Source organism: Curcuma longa, chromosome 20, assembly GCF_044706935.1.
Source record: "Curcuma longa cultivar G26 ecotype Majalengka, Jawa Barat chromosome 20, ITB_CL_G26_1.1, whole genome shotgun sequence".
Taxonomy (NCBI): domain Eukaryota; kingdom Viridiplantae; phylum Streptophyta; class Magnoliopsida; order Zingiberales; family Zingiberaceae; genus Curcuma; species Curcuma longa.
In genome coordinates, this window is record NC_133880.1 from 8,475,621 (window position 1) to 8,494,711 (window position 19,091).

The 19,091-nt window shown below is 36.0% G+C and overlaps 2 protein-coding genes and 1 pseudogene across 2 annotated transcripts; 1 reads left to right on the forward strand and 2 right to left on the reverse strand.

The window, feature by feature from the left end:
• The first annotated feature begins 2,409 nt into the window (after nucleotides 1–2,409).
• LOC141813090 (receptor-like serine/threonine-protein kinase SD1-8) lies at nucleotides 2,410–6,541 on the forward strand (annotated as a pseudogene).
• Nucleotides 6,542–8,180: 1,639 nt separating this feature from the next.
• LOC141813947 (F-box protein At5g46170-like) lies at nucleotides 8,181–11,562 on the reverse strand. Its single transcript, XM_074701953.1, has 3 exons — nucleotides 11,470–11,562; nucleotides 10,064–11,396; nucleotides 8,181–8,711 (listed from the first exon to the last, which is right to left on the reverse strand). The coding sequence occupies exon 2, from the start codon at nucleotides 11,331–11,333 to the stop codon at nucleotides 10,101–10,103; it is 1,233 nt and encodes a 410-aa protein (XP_074558054.1). The 5' UTR covers nucleotides 11,334–11,396; nucleotides 11,470–11,562; the 3' UTR covers nucleotides 8,181–8,711; nucleotides 10,064–10,100.
• Nucleotides 11,563–13,730: 2,168 nt separating this feature from the next.
• On the reverse strand, nucleotides 13,731–18,501 carry LOC141813859 (pre-mRNA-splicing factor SLU7-like). The gene is made up of 10 exons (XM_074701855.1): nucleotides 18,450–18,501; nucleotides 16,774–16,937; nucleotides 16,567–16,679; nucleotides 15,653–16,066; nucleotides 15,357–15,492; nucleotides 14,960–15,256; nucleotides 14,501–14,717; nucleotides 14,179–14,282; nucleotides 14,028–14,096; nucleotides 13,731–13,912 (listed from the first exon to the last, which is right to left on the reverse strand). Exons 1-10 carry the CDS (start codon nucleotides 18,463–18,465, stop codon nucleotides 13,835–13,837), a joined length of 1,608 nt encoding a protein of 535 aa, XP_074557956.1. The 5' UTR covers nucleotides 18,466–18,501; the 3' UTR covers nucleotides 13,731–13,834.
• Between the last annotated feature and the right edge of the window lie 590 nt (nucleotides 18,502–19,091).

Consider the following 19,091-nt stretch of genomic DNA (forward strand, 5'->3'; position numbering starts at 1 on the left):
AATTATTATTTTACATATATTAATCTTTTTGCTTTCATAAAATACTTATAATTCATTCATATTACGTAAAGCTGTCAAACAAGTTAATCCATGACGGGGTGGGTCAACCTATAATGGGTCATTATATGGCGGGGCGGATTAATCCACCAACTTGGCGGATTGAGAAATCTCTAACCCAACCCAACTCAAGACGGGCCACGGATTAAGCAGGTCAACTCACAGGCCTATTAAAAAATAAAAAAATATTAAAAATTTTAAGTTTGAATTATAATTTAAATTGATTAAGTTGAAATTTTAAATTTGAATTATAATTTAAATGAATCAAACCCACTAATTAATTGAGTTTTCTATTTTAATTTTAAAATTTAAAATAAATAAATAAACTTTCTTAATCCGCGGATCAACTCAAGCCCGTCGCAAACCAATCCACTTGGGTCGCGGGTTTAGATGGGTCAATCCATCTAAATTTATCTTAAAATGGGTTGATAAAATTTCAATCTAATCCATCTAAATTACTTGACAGGATGGACTAATCTGATGAATCTAATTCAAATTGACAGCTATAATATTACGTAGATGAACCAACATGCAGGCTTCTTATAAGGACTTTGTGACCACCCATATGGGCTTTTGGAAGTCTCTTGTTGCATTTAGGGATGCTACTGTTGGTATTCAATGATGACGATAAAAATAATAGTCTAGGAAATTTGTTCCTTTTTAATTTTTCTTCTTTTTTTATTGGGTGTAATTATAGAAACGAGAATAAGCTAAAAAAATTAAAAATATTAGTAAAAAATTAAGATGGTATGGATTAAGAAAAATTTGGAGAGATATCTTTAAGATAGCATGAATATATACTTAGATGACTAATAAATACTATAGTTATATGATATAAAATTATAATAAATATGTAAATCAAATGAGGAATATAAAAATAAAAAAACTTAATTAATAATAATAAAATAAGATAAAATTTATTTAAATATATATATGATGATATAAAGCTTAATAATTAGAAGGATTCATATAACCGTCCCGTATGTTTGGGAAGGATGAATCGCTTCCGAAAAAGGATCTATTGATTCTCTCTCAATTGGTTGTATCGTAGGTGCGATGATTTACTTTACAGGCAAGATTTCTGGTTCAAGTCTAAGATGACCAAACTGCACTAGGGAAAAGAATAGAAGACGCATCCAACTTTTTCATGCATATTTCACTTGGTTGGAGGATATAGCTCAGTTGGTAAAGCTCTCTTCTTGCAATTAGATATCTAGTGGGATAAAATTTGATTATTGTTATTATTATTTTTTTTACAATTAGAAAGAAAAAAATGACAATATACGAGTTGATAAAGTTCTATTAAATAAATTCCAATTATTATTTTAATTAATGTTATTTATTATTTTATTTTTTATTGTTAAATAAAAAAATGATATTTTACTAAATCGTGTGAGGAAGTTTTAGTATTATCCATTTCACGTATTTAACTTTCATAATTTCAAAAATACATAGTGCATTCTTATTACACCCCTCCTCCATTTCACATATTATGTGACTTTGTAACATTTCCAGATTTTTATTTCACTCATTCAAAAATTTACTGTTTTCAATTTATGTTATCAAATTCAAATATGACGACATGAATACATTAGGAAAGCAAGAGTATATTGATTTTGATTTAAAGTAATTCAGAGCTCTTTAATTTCTTAATCAATTTCTTTCAAAATTGAAGGATCTAACCATTTTAAAATTTAAAAGTTTGATATTTTTTAAAATAGAAGAGTCTTAAAAATTCATTAGTGGTGTTAGTTAATAAATATCATTTGTCTAATGACTTTTAATAAGTTAATGATAAATTTTATTAAGTCTTTGCAAGTTCAAAAATTCATCAATCTCAATTTATGATATTGAATTCAGATACGAGGGTATGGATAGATTAAGAAGACTTTTAAAAATATATTAATTTTAATTTAGAATAATTATTTTTTAAATTAAAAGAGTTTTAAAAATTTATTAGTAGGGTTGATTAATGAATATTATTGTCTTAAATCTTATAATACGTTGATAAATTTTCTCGCATCTTTATAAGTAAAAAATGACTATTTTAAAATTAATATATTTAAAAAATCATTTTAATGTGTTTATATTGTCAGATTAAATTAGATAATGTAAATTGAGTATAGTAAATATTTTAAATGGATGTGAAATTTTACATAATTCGGAGAGACAGAGGGAAGAGGTGCAAGAGAAATGAGCTATTTATTTTATTGAAACTCCTTTAGGCCTTTCCGTAAATGCCGTAGAAAAATTATTCTACTGGCCACAGATTTCGCTATCTAAACCATCTACTTATAATAAAAAAAAACCGTCTACTTCTGTTGTAATCAAGGATTTGTCCTTTGATTGATCATGAGAAGGCGCCTCAGCCACGACGCCTTCTACTCCTCCTCCTCCTCCTGCTCCGCCGCCCTTCTCCTTCTCCTCCTTCTCCTTCCCGCCACTCTCTTCTCGATCGCCGGCGGAGCCGACACCTTAGCCCCAGATCTACCTCTTCTTGACGATGGAAGCCCCGCCTTGACCTCCGCCGGTGGCACTTTCCAGCTGGGATTCTTCAGCCCCAGCGGATCCACCAACCGCTACATCGGCATATGGTACAACAGGATCTCCCCCCAAACCGTCGTCTGGATCGCCAATCGCCGAAGCCCCATAACCACCCGCTTCGGCAACCTCTCTTTGACCACCACCGGGACCCTCGTCCTCACCGGCGGCAACTCCACTATCCTCTGGACTTCCGGCGCGCCAGATTCACCCCTATCGAATCCCGTCGCGCAACTCCTCGAAGACGGAAACTTCGCTGTCCATGAATCCGGCGGCGGCGGCGGCGCTGACGGTTTCGCGTGGCAGAGCTTCGACTTCCCGACGGACACGCAGCTTCCGGGCATGATATTGGGGAGAAGGAGGCTCGGAAACGGGACCGACCTTAACATCAACATCACGGCCTCGACGAGCGATAGCGATCCCACTCCGGGCGGATTCGTCTACGGCCTCGATTTGCGGGGAGACCCGCAGCTGTTCATTTGGTCCGGGACGGAGCAGTACTGGCGCGCGGGGCCGTGGAATGGCCGGTGGTTCAGCGGTGTCCCGGAGATGGTGGACACAGCCAACGGACTCCTGAGGTTCGATGTTGGACCCAATCAGATGACCTACCTTCGCAGCGATCAGTCTTCTGCTCTGTTGAGATTCGTCATGCATTCTTCCGGCACTATACAGCTCAATGTGTGGTTAGAAAGTCGGCAATCTTGGAATAGGATTTGGTATTCTCCCAAGGATCTATGCGATCCTGTGTCGTCCTGCGGCCCCAATGGCTATTGCCGCCAAATCATCACGCCACAATGCGTGTGCTTGCAGGGGTTTCACCCGCGTAGTCCCAGAAACTGGCAACTCCGAGATGGGACGGGTGGTTGCCTGAGAACGACGCCGTTGGATTGCCGGAATGGAACCGACGGGTTCGTCACCCTAAGAAACATAAAACTACCAGATACCTCGAGGTCGACGGTGAGCGCAAGCTTGAGCCTTGACCAGTGCAGGTCTTTGTGCTTGAATAACTGCGACTGCACAGCTTATGCTGCCTCAAACATCAGCGACGGTAGCAACGGTTGCATAACGTGGACAACCAATCTCACCGATATCACAGTCTATCAAAGTAGCGTAGGACAAGATCTTTATGTCAGGCTCGCGGCAGCTGATTTAGGTGCGTTCTTATCCACTTAGTTTGAACAGATTGAATGCTCAATTTTGTATTTATACAACGAAGTTTATCCATCTTCCAGGGTCTGAGCCTTCATCGGATCATCCTCGTCGGAATCATTTCGTTGTTATCATTGTTACTCTTGCTGTAGCGATTGTTCTCCTCTCCTGTCTTGCTTTCTGCCTTTGGGAGGAGGAAGAAGAAGAGAGGTACCCTTAATGCTTATTCTTTTAACTAGTTTCAATTTTTGTTCACAATTACCTGGAGACATCAATTTATCAAATTTGTCTTATATTTGATATGTTTGTAGGTGCCGATATAATTGAAGCAACAGAAGAAAATGACTTAGACCTTCCATTATTTGACTTAGGCACAATTAGAAACGCAACATTCAATTTCTCATCACAGAACAAGCTTGGCGAAGGAGGGTTTGGCCCAGTATACAGGGTATATAGACTATATGAATTGTTTCATAAATTTTATTGTTGGTTTTCTTGCTTTTACCTGGAAAAATATCTTACTGTTTATTTTGATAGAAACAACTAATATGTCTAAAATGACTGGGTGCAGGGTAAGATAGGGGAAGATCAAGAAATAGCCGTGAAGAGGTTGTCTAAGACATCAACTCAAGGTTTGAATGAGTTCAAAAATGAGGTGACATTGATTGCAAAACTGCAGCACAGAAACCTTGTTCGACTTCTTGGTTGTTGCATTCAAGAAGAGGAGAGGATATTAGTCTACGAATACATGCCTAATGGAAGCTTAGATATCCTCTTATTTGGTTAGTAAACTTCTTTTGTGCTCATTGCATTATACATATTCGTTTCCATTTGATTCAAGTAAAATCATATCGATTATTAAATCAATGCCTTATCTATATATTGAGCTCCTGGTTATCTAAAACCATGAGATGTTATGTAGCCTCGAGGTCACAACTGCTAGTAGTCCTTTTCCAGATAAAAAGAAGAGAGAAGTTCAATGGTAGATTATTTCTAATGATTTGGAAACTCTTGAACTTAGGGATGGTTTTTGGAATAAACTTGTTACTATTTTGTGCTTTTGCGAAGGTTGAGTTTCCATCTCAAATCAAAAAAAAAAGGGAGACAAAAAGCCTGCGTTATTTGATATATCTATATATATTTTGATAAACTATATGGAGTGTATGTATGGTCCATGTATGCTTTACAACTTAGAAATCTCCCCTTAGTCCCTAGGGTGGTCTTTGTCCCTAGGGGTGGTGTATGTGTGGTACATGAAAATTCAGTTAACAAAATCAGATAGAATGTTTTTTTTAAAAAAAAATGTTACATGGTTTATTTTTTAAAAAAAATGCATAAAACTAGGGTTGTTTTTTATTCTACTTTTTATATCAGGATTATGAGATTACTAGAGGGAATGGAGGGGAACATTTTGAAGATGAAAGGAGATACATGGGAGACCCACAACTCCAGGGTAGTGCATGTAGTCTACTCTATTTTTGGCTCAAAATGGCAAGATCATAATTATTGAATAATTATGCATTAAATTTTAACCTAACCTCTGCCCAATTTTTTAGATTTTGCTTCCAGCTTTTTGTCAATGGAAGATAGTTAAGGCAACTTACTTTGAGTTGAAATTCTGTTAGCAAACACTGTATTAATAATCTCCTTGCAATGAGTGATGTAAAGATCATTTTATTTAGTCACTAACCACCTTCCTTGCATTAGATATTCAAGAACTTGATCAAATAATAAATTTATTGTTACTTTTTATTTAGATGAAGTTAAAGGCACTATCTTGGATTGGCGAACACGATACAATATAATAGTTGGAATTGCTCGAGGACTTCTTTATCTCCATCATGATTCTAGATTTAGAATCATCCATAGAGATCTTAAAGCTAGTAATATTCTTCTTGACAAGGATATGGATCCCAAAATCTCAGATTTTGGCATGGCTAGGATATTTGGAGGGGATGAATCAGAAGCAAATACCAGGAGAGTCGTTGGAACATAGTGAGTAGTTATATTTGCGCTTACCATTAACTATATTAATCATTGCATATGGATAGTAGAAGAAATTATTTTAATTTTACAATTATTATTGCAGTGGATATATGTCACCTGAGTATATCATGGATGGAATCTTTTCAATGAAATCGGATGTATTTAGTTATGGTGTGTTGGTACTTGAGATTATAAGTGGCAAAAAAAATAGAGGAGTTTATCATGCGTCACACAATTTGAATCTTCTAGGACATGTAAGTGCAAGAAACTTTCTTTATCCTTTATACAAGTGGTTTCCCCTTATCATTATAATTAATTCTAACCAATTGCATTTTAGATATGGAACATGTGGAAGGAAAGCAAATGCTTGGATTGCGTGGACAAAAACATTGGATATTCGTTTTCAGAGATTGAGATCTTGAGGTGTATAAAAATTGGACTTTTGTGTGTTCAAGAACGGGCGGAAGATAGACCAACAATGCCTTTAGTGTTGACAATGTTGAGTAGCACTGGAAGTATTGCTCTCTTGTCGGAGCCTAAGCAACCGGGTTTCTTTGCTAAACGAGACTTGATGTCGGAAATTTACTCATCATCATCTATGAGCAATCATCAAGACTCATCCGCCAGCAACCAAATAACAATCACGAATATAGAAGGTAGATAGGAGTTGGTCATTTCTAAATGTACTAGAATGGATAATAAAATATAATGTACAAATAATATAGGCATTTTTGTAGTGGCAGTTCTCAATGATGTAAATCTTTTGGTATAAATAGAAGTAATTTTGTTTGGTGTAAATGAGCCCTTTGTGCAGAATAATTTTCCAATGTTCAACAACCAAGTTAGTAGATTAACAAAGTGATTTTGATATTGATAAAAAAAACATTTCATAAAGCCAATTCTAAGTTAGATAATTGAGGGTGATCCACCTTCATATTGAAGGGTTCTTAGATCTTTGATCTACAATTATCCATGAGCTAATTGCATCATTTTTGGACAATTTATCTAGAAATCATAATGATTCTTTGTTGCTTAGTAGTATAGTTGACTTGTAAACTATTATTATTATTATTATTTGAAAATAAGATATTTAACTTATGGATGCAAATGTTGTGTTGACTTTGACTATTTCTCCATCTTGATTATACAATCTAATTTAACTTTTTTTGCTTCCACTTTCATTGCTATTGTTCCTAAAATTCCAAGTTTGAAAATGAAATTTCCTTGATAATAGGGTAGACTTTACACCATTATCTCTTAAGATCATTTTCCACCACAGACACCTACCCCAAAACAGAGACTTGCAAAAACAAGAGAATCATAAACATTCCAAATTGTTCATTCAAAAAACTAGTTCTTGGGCTTGACCATTTCAGTCGTCTAGTCAATTTGGATCATTCCTACACGATTGAAGTCAAAGTTTACGACTACGATTGAACTTTGCTGCTCGCCAGCTATTTATTCGAAAAATAAATGCGGTCAATCCTCGATCGTGTATTGCTTGTTGCTTTCAAAAGTTGGAGATTGAGGTCTCGCGTGAGAAAGACGATAAGGGATAACTTTTATTTGTGAATTTATCATGTCGATTCAGGATCCCAATTGTTCCTTGTTGAATTGGCATTCTGCTCATAGTGATGTTTTTCATGTATGGATGATTATTATTCAGCACTAAGAATTAAATGGAAGTATTTTTGTGAGTCCAATTTGGGTTAGCAAGTTGAATCAATGATGCAGATTTGACCAAGAGTGTCGAGTTGAATAGACTGATCGGGCCATGGTTCAGTCGAGCTGGGTTGAACTGGCTGATCGAGTTAATTGAGCTTGTGGTGACTACGCAAGCAAATCAGGCTAATAGGAGACGACTGGATCAAGTTAACCGAGGAGAGAGGGTTTAGCGCTTAGGGAGCAAAAGTTGGGTAGACCAATTAGGTCAAATGGGTTATGTAGAATAGAAGAAGTGAGTAGACCAAGCTAAGTGCGCTGATCAAGTTGAATCGGTTGAATCGATTGGGCACAAATTAGTCAAGTCAAATTGGTTAGGCTGGTCAAGTAAACTACTAAAATAGTTGATTGGACTGATTGAGAGAGAGCCACTCATGAACTGGTCTACTCCATGAGGTTATTCATGCTATAGAGGTGGAATATTTCATTCCTTTTCTTCAACAAAAGATGAAATCCGTTACCCTAACAGTCTGTTGACCTCACAACCATCAATGAGAAGGTAAATCGAGAAAATTTAATTGACTATGACATAGTAGGACATTATGAGGAAATTCAACTCTTGCCCACTTAAACAACTCATGTTATAACTAACTCAACTATGTCCTGGAAATAGAAATATTTCACCCCATTCCATGTTTTTAAGCTACACATCATTCTTCCAAATGTTCATCACACCAAAAATTAACCATTATAACGAATCAGTCAGCAATAAACCACTCCAATACTTTTCCTTTCCATTCCAACATGATTTCAACATCGAAGTAAAATTGATAACACTTATTTTACACGATAACCTCGTCTGGAAACAATTCCTTCCGATCTGAAAATTAAAGAGAGAAAGAAGGATTTAAACTGTGTTCCATATAGTCCTAGAGGAGGACCAGTTTTCAACATACAAAACCATAAATTACAAACTAAACGTTGCTGACAATTGCCATCTTACTGAGATTACAATAACCCGGGCTATAATTATCTGAAATTTCATATGGTAGGTACATTAGTGAAGCTTAATACACAAAATCATGGAACAGTGATCGATATTAGTGGCAAAGCAACTGAAGGGCATCAACCAGCAAGCTAAAACTACAACAAATCAGTTGCTCATCATGTCAGAAGTTGCAAGCAATGCGCAGATCGCACAGAGGTACAGGAGCATGTTACTCGTGAGGTTATCATGGCATACAACCAACAGCTTCCAACGTTTGAGGACCTTTTGATATGTGGCTTAGTTCGCCTCTCTGAGACATCCATTGGGCCTGAAGGTTGCACCGAAGGATGTTACATTCAATCATTGTTCCAAAGAACTAAAATGTAAAATTAAGTAATACATTCTCATTCCAACTATGTTCTACATTTTATGCTTCCCACTAAAGCAACAAAAGCATCTGCAGATAGGAGTTAAGTAGTTGATTAAAATAAAATGCCGTGGCTAAGAATTTTTTCCTGTCTCTTGTTTTGTTATCCAGAATAATTCTATTTGAATAGAAATTGAAATAACATTACATGAATTGACTTAGGATGATTATAAAGGATTGGTAAAAGTTAATCAGTATGAGTTTGTATATGGTTTTCATTAGCATGGGAGCTAGGAATGAATAAAATAACCATATTGATATGGCAAATGAGTATTTACAGATGCATGAATAAAAAAAAGCATTTAATGGAACATTCCTATGTCAATTCCATTCATTTTATCTGTTTCTTTGGATCGATATAATGAAAAAACTAGCTAATATGCTGCAGACCCACAATGATTGAAAAAACTCTTATTGAATGAAAATAATGAACAGACAAAAGCACATATGAACTCTTAGGGCGCATTTGGTTTAGGATTATCGTTGATAACCTTGATTATTTGTTCAACTTTATCAACAAAAATCTTATTTGGTATAGGTTATGATTGATTCCCAAGTAATGCAATATCACCGCCACATCAACAAAACGTCAATAAATGGATTATAAACCTTGACAGCTTAAGGTTTTCTACGATTCCGAAGGTTAATGAAAAATTTTTCCATGATTACCCTCCGATTTTAAAACTGAGTTGATTGAAATGTATAGTGAAACCTAATTGAAACTGAGTTAATTAATTCAATAAACTTTAATTTAAATATTTATAAATTTAAAAGAGATAATTTAAATAATTATTTTATTAAAATATATATAAATTTATTTTAAATTTTAAAAAATTATAAATAAATTATATTTATTTTTTATATATTATCAATTTATTATCATAATTTAATATTAATATTAATATTATTAATTTAATTTAATTTAAAAATAAATTAAATCAAGGGTAATATAGTAAATGTTAAATTGATTATATTTTATTTTCTCTAAATAAATAATTGAATCAAATAATATTAAGTTATATTTTATATTTATAATTAGTTATGTGATCACATAACCAAAGTTATACATGATAACTTGAATCAAACATACCCTTATAATCTTTATTGAATGCACTTGCATATATTTTCAACAGTGGCATAAAGAATCAGGTAAGTTCATTTGCATCTCCAAATTACTTTCAATTAAATGACATGAGTAAATGTATCATGCAAATTCAACCTAGAAAGCGTATGTACCAAGAAGAAACTTTTACCTGTCAAGCACAAAATTTTTAAGCTTGAAAGACTCCCTCAGAAAGAGTTCATCTCAAGGCAGTAAGTTCTCCTCTTCATGAGCATCTTCGTCGCTGTTCTATATGGCTCTTCAAAGCAATCTTGGATCCAGCAACTATCTGAGAACTCATTGGAACCTGCGATGCAAGCACCTACTTCCCTCGGCCGTTCATCACTTGGTTTGATAGCCAACAGGGTTGCACCGTTCAGCACAAAGCCATCAGGCAACTCAAGCTGGTTGGCATACCACAGGCGCATGCTTAGCGCTGGCAAAAGGGTCCGCTGCGAGCTCCCTGAGGCCACCACTGCTTTTAACCTTAGTTCTAGCAGCTGCCGCCGGTCCATGGTCAGCACTCCCTGTCCATCAGCATCCGTCAGAACCAAGCACTCCAAAGGCTCATGGTCGACCACAATAGGATGGAAAAGATAATGGCGTGCCGATGCAGCAATCAACGAGCTAATGGTCCATACGACCCTCCGCTTTAAGCTTCCATTGGTGTAGAACGACTCCGGAATGCTCTCACAATCATCACCTCCACAGGCATAATCGGAACTAAGAGTGAGGCTAGGAATCGCGGATTTAGGGGAAATGGATGGTGAAGAGGCAACGGAGGAGGCGCCGAGGATGACGCAGCGATCGAGGGTGGATCCGAAGTCGGCCCTCCACTTCAAGAGGACGCCGTCATGGTCATCGAGCTCGCCGTCAGGAAACTCGATGCGGAGGCGGCGGATTTCTCTGAAGTTCTTCAACATCTCGGTCGGTGAGTGGTGGGCAACGGTGGGTGAAGGCAGCGAGGGAGAAGACGACGAAGGCGATGATGTCCTGGAGACGGCAGCAGACGCGGGGGAGGGGGAGAGGATCTGCCCAAGGGCCTGGAGCGGCTTGACGAGCCCACCTAGGACGAGACGGGCCAGGTGGGCTATGACGCCTGGGGGCTTCTGCGACAAGACGGAGACACCGCTCGCCACGGCATCAGGGAACAGGGAGGCATCGTCGGAGATGGCGCAATCAACCCGGAGGACGACATCGTCGACGAGAGGTACCACAGCGAGGAAGCGACGGGACACGACGCAGCACCGAACCAATTGCTTGATATCACCGACCAGATTGAAGATCAAAAGGAGCACCGAGTCGGGAAGCTGGTCGAAGTGATCGATCCCCTCGTCCACCGACTCCACCGGCGGCGGATCCTGGCGGCGCCTCCGTGACCTATCCAGATCCGCCGAGGGTAGGGCGCCATAAGACGACATCGGATCGGAAAAAATTCGCGCAAATCGAGTCCAGAATCCTCAGGAGCCGATCGATCGAAAACCCTAGAGAGGTTCCATGAGGCGATCAGAAAGGAGAGGAGAGAAGCGCAATTCCAGAACCTAAACGGAAACCTACCTCTGAGATTTTTCGGGCGCGAGCAAGCAGAGGAGAGGGATCAAACCACTGAAGAATCGGACGGATTTTGTTATCGCTGCCTGCCCAACCCAACCCAAGAAGAAGAAACGCGAGGCATGGAACCAGCTGGAAAAATAATTATATAGAAAAATATATAATTTCTAAAAATCTAAATCCTCATGCAGTTTGACCTTTCCGTTGACATTTAAGTAAATCCATTACAATCCGGAGGAAAAAGTCAACCAGTGGAAGAGGTTGAGTCGATTGATGGATGGAATAATCGATCGAGATCAAGATTGAGTCGACTTCGTTATGAATAAATTTTCGAGATCGATGGATCAGTCGGCAAACGGTGAATAATAACATTCTATAAATATCAAGCATGGGCATTTTGAAAAACATATTGAACAGGCAACATTTTCACTCATACTGTTAATTATTGCACCCAAGAACTTTGTGGGTTATAACACCATTTATCTCAGAAAACAATTATAGGAATTATTATTGCGAGGCTATTGATCCTAATCTTTTTTTTTTGGCTTGTCCAAGTTACAATAATATTGTTGGTAAACATGTGATTGATGTTAGGTGGTCATAACTCAACGTGTAATAGATTAACTCATATTGATTTATTTGAGGTTATATATATATATATATTAAAAAAATAAAGAAATGGATAGACTCATATGGCCTCGACTATCCAATGGGTCGGACACATGTCGGTGTCATCAGTCAATTCGGCTTGCACCTACCATCAACCTAACTACTAAGCCCTTGATGATTTCCATCTATGACATCAATTTTGCAATGATGCTATTAATGTTGACAACTATACCATTATAATCTCTACCTTATGGGTGACATGAAGATATTAGAATGTTATTTTTACAAAGGAGGTACTTAGTTTGTTTGAATTTTTTTTTTAAAAGGTTCATCATATTTTAATTTTTATCAAAAGACACAATTTCTAGAATATCTTTCTCGTCTATTTGAGCTCTAAATTAAAATTAAAATCTAATTTTTCTTATTTAAACGGAATCAAATCGGATAAAGAAAAAAAACTTAATTATTTCATAAAGAGTTTAATATAAAAATCATGATGATACTAAAAAATTTATTTTTTAAAGAAAAATGCCTTAGTAAACTCATGATTCCTAAATTTATCCATATTTTTATTTTTAATTTTGGAGTTTTAAAAATTTTAAAAATACAAAAAAAGGTTATAAAAAATTAAATAATAAATTAAAAATATATAGATAAATTTAAGAGATTATCGTGAGTTTAATAATGTAAAAAAAACTTTTTAACGTTATCGATGACTTTTGCATAAAATTCTTTAATAAAATAATTTATTTTTTTATTTTTTTTTATCCTATTCGATTCAGTTTCATTCTATTCAAATAAGAAATTTAATTTAAAATTAAAATAAATATTTTAAAAATTAGATGTGTTCTTTGATGAAAATTAAAATATGATAAGTCCTTTGAAAAATTGTAAAAATTAAGTTCGTCTTTCAAAAAAAAAATTACGTGTCCAGAAAATAACACATCGAAATGGCAGACATACAAGTGGCAGACATATCTAATCAACTTGTGTTCAACCTACGACATCGACACTGTTTGATAATAATGATGGCGAATATGATCCTAATAAGACTGAGACAAACATCACACCACGACTAAATTTTACATCGCATCATACACGAACTTGAGGGACAAGATGCTCAATTTGGTGCTGGAGCAATAAGCTTGACCTTGAACTTGGCAAGGGCTGTTCTTCTTTAAGATGGCAGAGCAATCTTTGGTTGATTGAGAAGAGAATTATTGTTGGTTCAATCATGTCTTGTCCATTTAGTAATTTGTCCACATTGCAAGATGATGGACAATCAATCAAGCCTCTCCACAGTCTCTTTCTAAATGCAACCACTCTAATGAACATTGTTCATTAGGATAAGCTGGAGATGTGATGCGCCACCTAAATGCAATAAATAAATGTAATTAGATTCCAAAATTCTCATATCTTTACCTTGTTTCTTGTCTCTCAAGGCTTGTTTTAGAAAAGAAGACTAAAACAAAACCAAGACGTCAAATTAGAATTTGTCAAAACATGCAACTTTTCATCCATTAATGCATAGAATAATCAACATGCTCCCTAACTAATCGACATAGTTTATTCTTCATGCTACACAGCTTTATACAAGTGCTTTGGGTTATTAGTGATGAGAAAGATGGATCAACAAATACAGCATTGATTGAAGAAAGTTTCGTAGAATTACATTTAGACTTTTACAATTTGACCGAGGTTATACTGTTAATTAATGCAATATATTTAGATTTTTACAATTAGACCGAGGTTATACCGTTAATTAATGTAGAAAATCTTTCATTGGGTCGTCATGATGGGTCCTCTTCATTCGGTAGGCTTCCATATCTTCTGCAGTAACCTGTTAGAATATATTTGAATTTAGTACGAGATAAATATCAAAAGGGTAAATCAAAGCAAGTAATTAGGATGATTAAGATGTTAAATCTGCTACAAACTGTGTTGGGAGATGATACCTCGTCGTTCCACTTGACGTTGTACTTCCTTTTTCTTTCATCTCGTTCTTCTTTCTTCCTTTCATCCTCCTGTTGAAAAAAGACGAGTTTTCAGTATCTTTCCACCAGGAAATCAAAATCACAAAGAGGAATAGGGGAAAAAAATTGCTACCTTCTTCAGGGCTTCTGCAAGCAATTTCTTATCAAGAACCAAATTATCAGGGACATCAGTTCCCCATGTTGCGAGTTGCTTTTCTTCAGCCTCTGGAGTGTTGTCTGACGCAGGCAAACATTAGAAAAAATAACAGTTAGGAATTTGCATAGTGATACTAAAGATGGCAAACAAACTGCATTTAGACAGCTTTTGCTAATTGAGAAGAAAACTTCACTATGGTGAATAACCAGACAAGGTTCCATTTAGCCAAAACCAAAGAGTATAGAGTCTACTGCTAATTGGTGTTTGTATTAGGTAACTAACAAGCATTTAAACATACCTTGAGTGGCCTCCTTGCGAGCCATGTTTGTCTTCATAAGCTCAGTTGCAGCTTCAGCAGCCTCAATTCCAGCTAAGCCTGTGCAGTAGCTGTTATGTATTGTTTGCTTGCAACACTTGTAACCCCATTGAAAATCCTTCCACCATGAACCCCAAACAGCCGTGTGGTTGTTAATGAAGACATCTTCTTCATACTTACTCCTTGGAAGGGAGGCCTCCTGCAAATCCAGCCAGCATCATGTATAATTGAAATTAACCAAACCAAATACAAGTGTTATTGGAAAATAATAATAATTTTAAAAATCCTTGAAGCAATCAAAAGCTACAAATGAAAATGAGGAAAAAGTTTCTAAGTGCAAATATCAAAAAAGTTTGAAATTCCCAAATTGCATCTTTTAAAAAAACCACAAGTTTCTAGAATCTTTATAAGGCATAGAGGGTATTAATCTAATAACCATACCTGTCCCTTAATTATTCGGCCAGCTCGATCATATTCAATCTCTCTTTCAGTCTGCCCAAGAAGAAGTTCTCTTGGCAGTTCCTCAGAAGCTGCATTTCCATATTTCTCTATGATGGAATCCTTAGTTTTATGTTCCAGTTTCTCCTTAATTATCTTATAGTTTTTGAACAGCAATTCAGCTTGAGATGGGGCAGCTTGCATGTGAATATCCTGTCCTTTCTCAAATGCTTCCCAAGCATGTATATTCAGTTGCTTGAAATCCAATGCTTGACCATTCATTCTGTTTTGGTTATCACCCTACATATAACAGAAAATATCAGTAAGATCTCCATAACGAGAAGGTTGTGGTCAAATATGGTCTGCGAATGGCGTATTATATCTTTTAGAAAGGACATACTGAATAAAACTTTTCATTTGGATCACTATCAGGTAAAGGATCCTCGCGCATAGAACGAGTCTTTGGATCATAGTAAGAAGAATTGACATCCAAATTCAGGAGGTATTTAGCCGTATCCTCTCTAATACGCAGATTCCTGGATGGAATAACATCAAATTATTAGTGCATGCCCTCAAACAGAGAACTTAGGTGTTTGACAAACTGATGGGAAAAGGGCCAACATGTGATGTTCAAAAGAAATAAAAATTCCAGTTTGATATAAATTTCAAATGGAGTAGGTCAGAAATAAAAACTACCTGACAGTTCCCGTGCTTCCACCACCTGTGGTGCGAACTCGTTTTTCTACCTTGGCAAAGTCCATCTGTTTGCTCTCGTCAACTTTAGCCTCATCAATTTTCAGATCTTCTTCATCCTCATCATCATCACTGGCAGCGTTCTCACCATTCTGCAGGCTATTCTTCCCCTCTAACTTTTTGAGCTGTTGTTCCTTCAGAAACTTTCTTCTGGCTTCCTCCCTAGCTTCATATTGCTCAATCACACGAGAATAAGTAGAGGCTTCATACCCATTCCAACGGTCACGTTTACCATCATAGTCAAGTTCAAAGCTCTCCACTTTCTCATCTGGTGCTATATGCATGTTTGTCCACTTAGCTCCAATGTTCCGAGGTCTTTCCATGCAAGACTTCTTGTCATGAGTCATTGCTCCACAGCTAGAGAATGTATATACATATAGTTAAGCATGGAAGCATAAAATAATGTAGAAGTAAGCAAAATCAATGGGCAATTTCTAGTGTGCCCCAAAAGTTAAATTCTCTTCCATATTGATAGCATGCCAAATGAATAATAATACCTAATAGTCACCTAAGGTTTATATACAAGTAATAAGTGTGGCACATAATCAAACATTCAATTTGGAAAAAAAGGCAGAATGGCAGTTCTTGCTAGTGCATAAGGAATAATTTAGTGTGGCACATAAACAAACATTCAATTTGGAAAATAGGTGAATGAATGCTAGTTCTTGTTAGTGGCATGCTACTCCTCTCTAGAAGTATGAAATAGAGAAAATACTTAACAACATTCCAGATAGACAATAGCCACGTGCAAATGTTAGGAAGAAAAAAACAGGCAGATTAGCATGTAAAAGCTTGTCCAATTTAATACTATATCAAAGGTGGGAAATGTTCCAGAATATAAAAACTGCTTTACTTACTTTTCACAAGCACCCTTCCTATAACAATCTGCTTGATATATCTTTGCACCTCTATCATACCATGACTTGGTATAATTAGGATCTGACTTCCACTTACGTTGATGCTTGAGACTCTATTCAATTAAAAAATAGCAAGTTATCTCCCAAGTTCAACTCAGGTTTATCTAGACAAATATAAATAACAGATCCTGGTGAAAAAACACTTACAGGTCTCTCTGCATTGAGATACCAAGGTGCAGAGGACATATATTGGGGAATATGAGGATTGATTTCATTTCCGTCCTCATCCACTTCAGCTGGGGCAAGCCCTGCCTTACGTGCTTCTTCTAATTCAAGTTGCTTCCGATGATCTTCTCGTGATTTAAAAGATACTGTAACCAAGGAACCAATTGTCACAAATATTCGTGAAGGAAATCAATGCTTGAGAAAAACATATCAAGATTGTAGTGAAATTTATAAGGACAACCATCATATCAAGCATGTTGAACAGACATAATATTCCTTAAACTTCATGACTCATAATATGCAATATGGCACCATATAATTTTCCCCCATTACAATTAGAAATTAGGCATGTCTGCCAACTTATGAATTAATTCAGTGGTAAAAAACAAAGTCAACAATAATAATGTTTTCTTGGAAAAAATATAGTTTATAGTAAATGCTGACCAACAATCACATATCACAAGAAAATAAAAGAAACCTTCAACATCATGTAACCTAGTGAAGAAAACGGTAAGTTCCTTGATTGCAAAAACATATAAAGAAATACTAAATGCTAGGGTCCTAGTTTGGCATAAAGAATACAAACTCAAATTCAAATTCAAATTCAGGCAACAAAAAAAAAACAAAATATGAGTGATCAGACATTTCTGTGAAATGAAAATTAATAGTAGCACATTCCCATTGACAGAGATCAACTATTCAAAAGCCAAACTAGTATCTCATATTTCAGAAACAAAGAGAATATCAAAGAAACTGAGTGAAACCAATGTGACTATATAACACAGTGAAGCAAGCTTCCTAAATTTGAAAAGAGAACTTAGATATGAAAACACAAGCAACAAACAAAGGAAAATCATTTCTTTTGAAAACACCACCAACTCACCAAGAACCACATAAAATTGGTCATAACAGATAATATCCACTCCAACAAATTTAATAAACCCAATACAACCTTTTTCTTTTGGGGGTATAGTTGTCATACTCTTAGAATGTGCAGAATGAGCATCAATGCATGGGGAAGAAAAGGGACTCATAGTCCAAATGGATCAGGCTAACAAGGTATTGACCAGTAGATTACAATTATTAAGCATCTAACAATATTAGGGTTTAATTAACACTAGGTTATGTAACTGAGACCAAAGTATTTTACTATTTCATGATATAACTCTACAAAAAGGATTCAACAAGAACTGCAAGGCATCCAACAACCAAACAGTTGGGAGAGATGTGTCGTTTCAATCTCCTAAAGGTTCTCCGCTTGGTTCCACGGAAGCTACTCAATGCTCCAAAATCATGGACGCGAAAACCATCTAGTTCATCTAAAACAAGATTCCGTATACGATAACAGCATTACCTGAGACCAAATAAACAATGACAAAACAAATAGCAGAAAAGAACCAAAGGAATTGACATTTTTTTTCTGATGGGCACGAAGCAACAAATTGAATTCAACTAAACTTAGGCGAATTCCTTTTACACGATCGCTTAAGGCGATTTCAAGCTAACAAAACATCGGATAGGAACTAGGAAACCCTAATCCATACTCCCCAATAGATTGAGCAACATCGCCCATCTGATCTTCCAGGCCAGGCTTTCTCGATAAACGTAAAAGTCATAAATTGATTCGAATTGGAAGGAAAGGGCAAAGACTCTTTCACCTGTAGCAGACGCCATTTTGCAGCAGGAGAGCCGATCGGGTAAGCTCTGCGAGAAGCGGGAAACCTCAAGATGCCGATTGCATGGCTTGTGCCCTAATAAATACTGGAAAAAGTCGGTTACCAGACTCGGACGGTCGGACCCGATTAATTCGGGTAGATTCTCTCCGGTCCGGCTTGAGCCGGTTAAGTAATTGTGAAAAAAAAAATTCGATGATAAATAAGTGGACATCAATATTTCATTGAATAAATTTATCTTTACATTAGATTAAAGGAGTCAAAAAGAATATATCATAAATAGACTACTTTTAGATTTAAAATTCCTAAATAAATCATGGCTTAATTGTGAATAAAATTATAAACTTCATACAATTTTGAGAATGTCATTTATAAAAATATATCATTTTACCAAGGAAAGCTGTTTCTAGAGTTATACAAACACTTTTAAAACAGAAATATTTCAACAATGTTTTGGTGGTCACAAAAAAAAATGAATTGATTTTCACATGTATGTGAATCCAATAATGATTTTACTTTGACATTTTGATCTCCACTTTAATGGTCTTTTAATAGTTAAAATGAAAAATTGTATTAAACGCTTAGAATATAGATTCGATGGATCTATATGCATAGTCTTATTTTATT

Bases quoted from the DNA above. Each gene is read 5' to 3' on its own strand.
- LOC141813947 (XM_074701953.1), bottom strand. From the start codon at position 11,333: ATGTCGTCTTATGGCGCCCTACCCTCGGCGGATCTGGATAGGTCACGG.
- LOC141813859 (XM_074701855.1), bottom strand. The intron at 16,680-16,773 runs GTAAGTGTTTTT...TTAATTGAATAG, and splicing joins ATCTCAATGCAGAGAGACCT to AGTCTCAAGCATCAACGTAA. The intron at 14,283-14,500 runs GTATGTTTAAAT...TGCCTGCGTCAG, and splicing joins TCGCAAGGAGGCCACTCAAG to ACAACACTCCAGAGGCTGAA.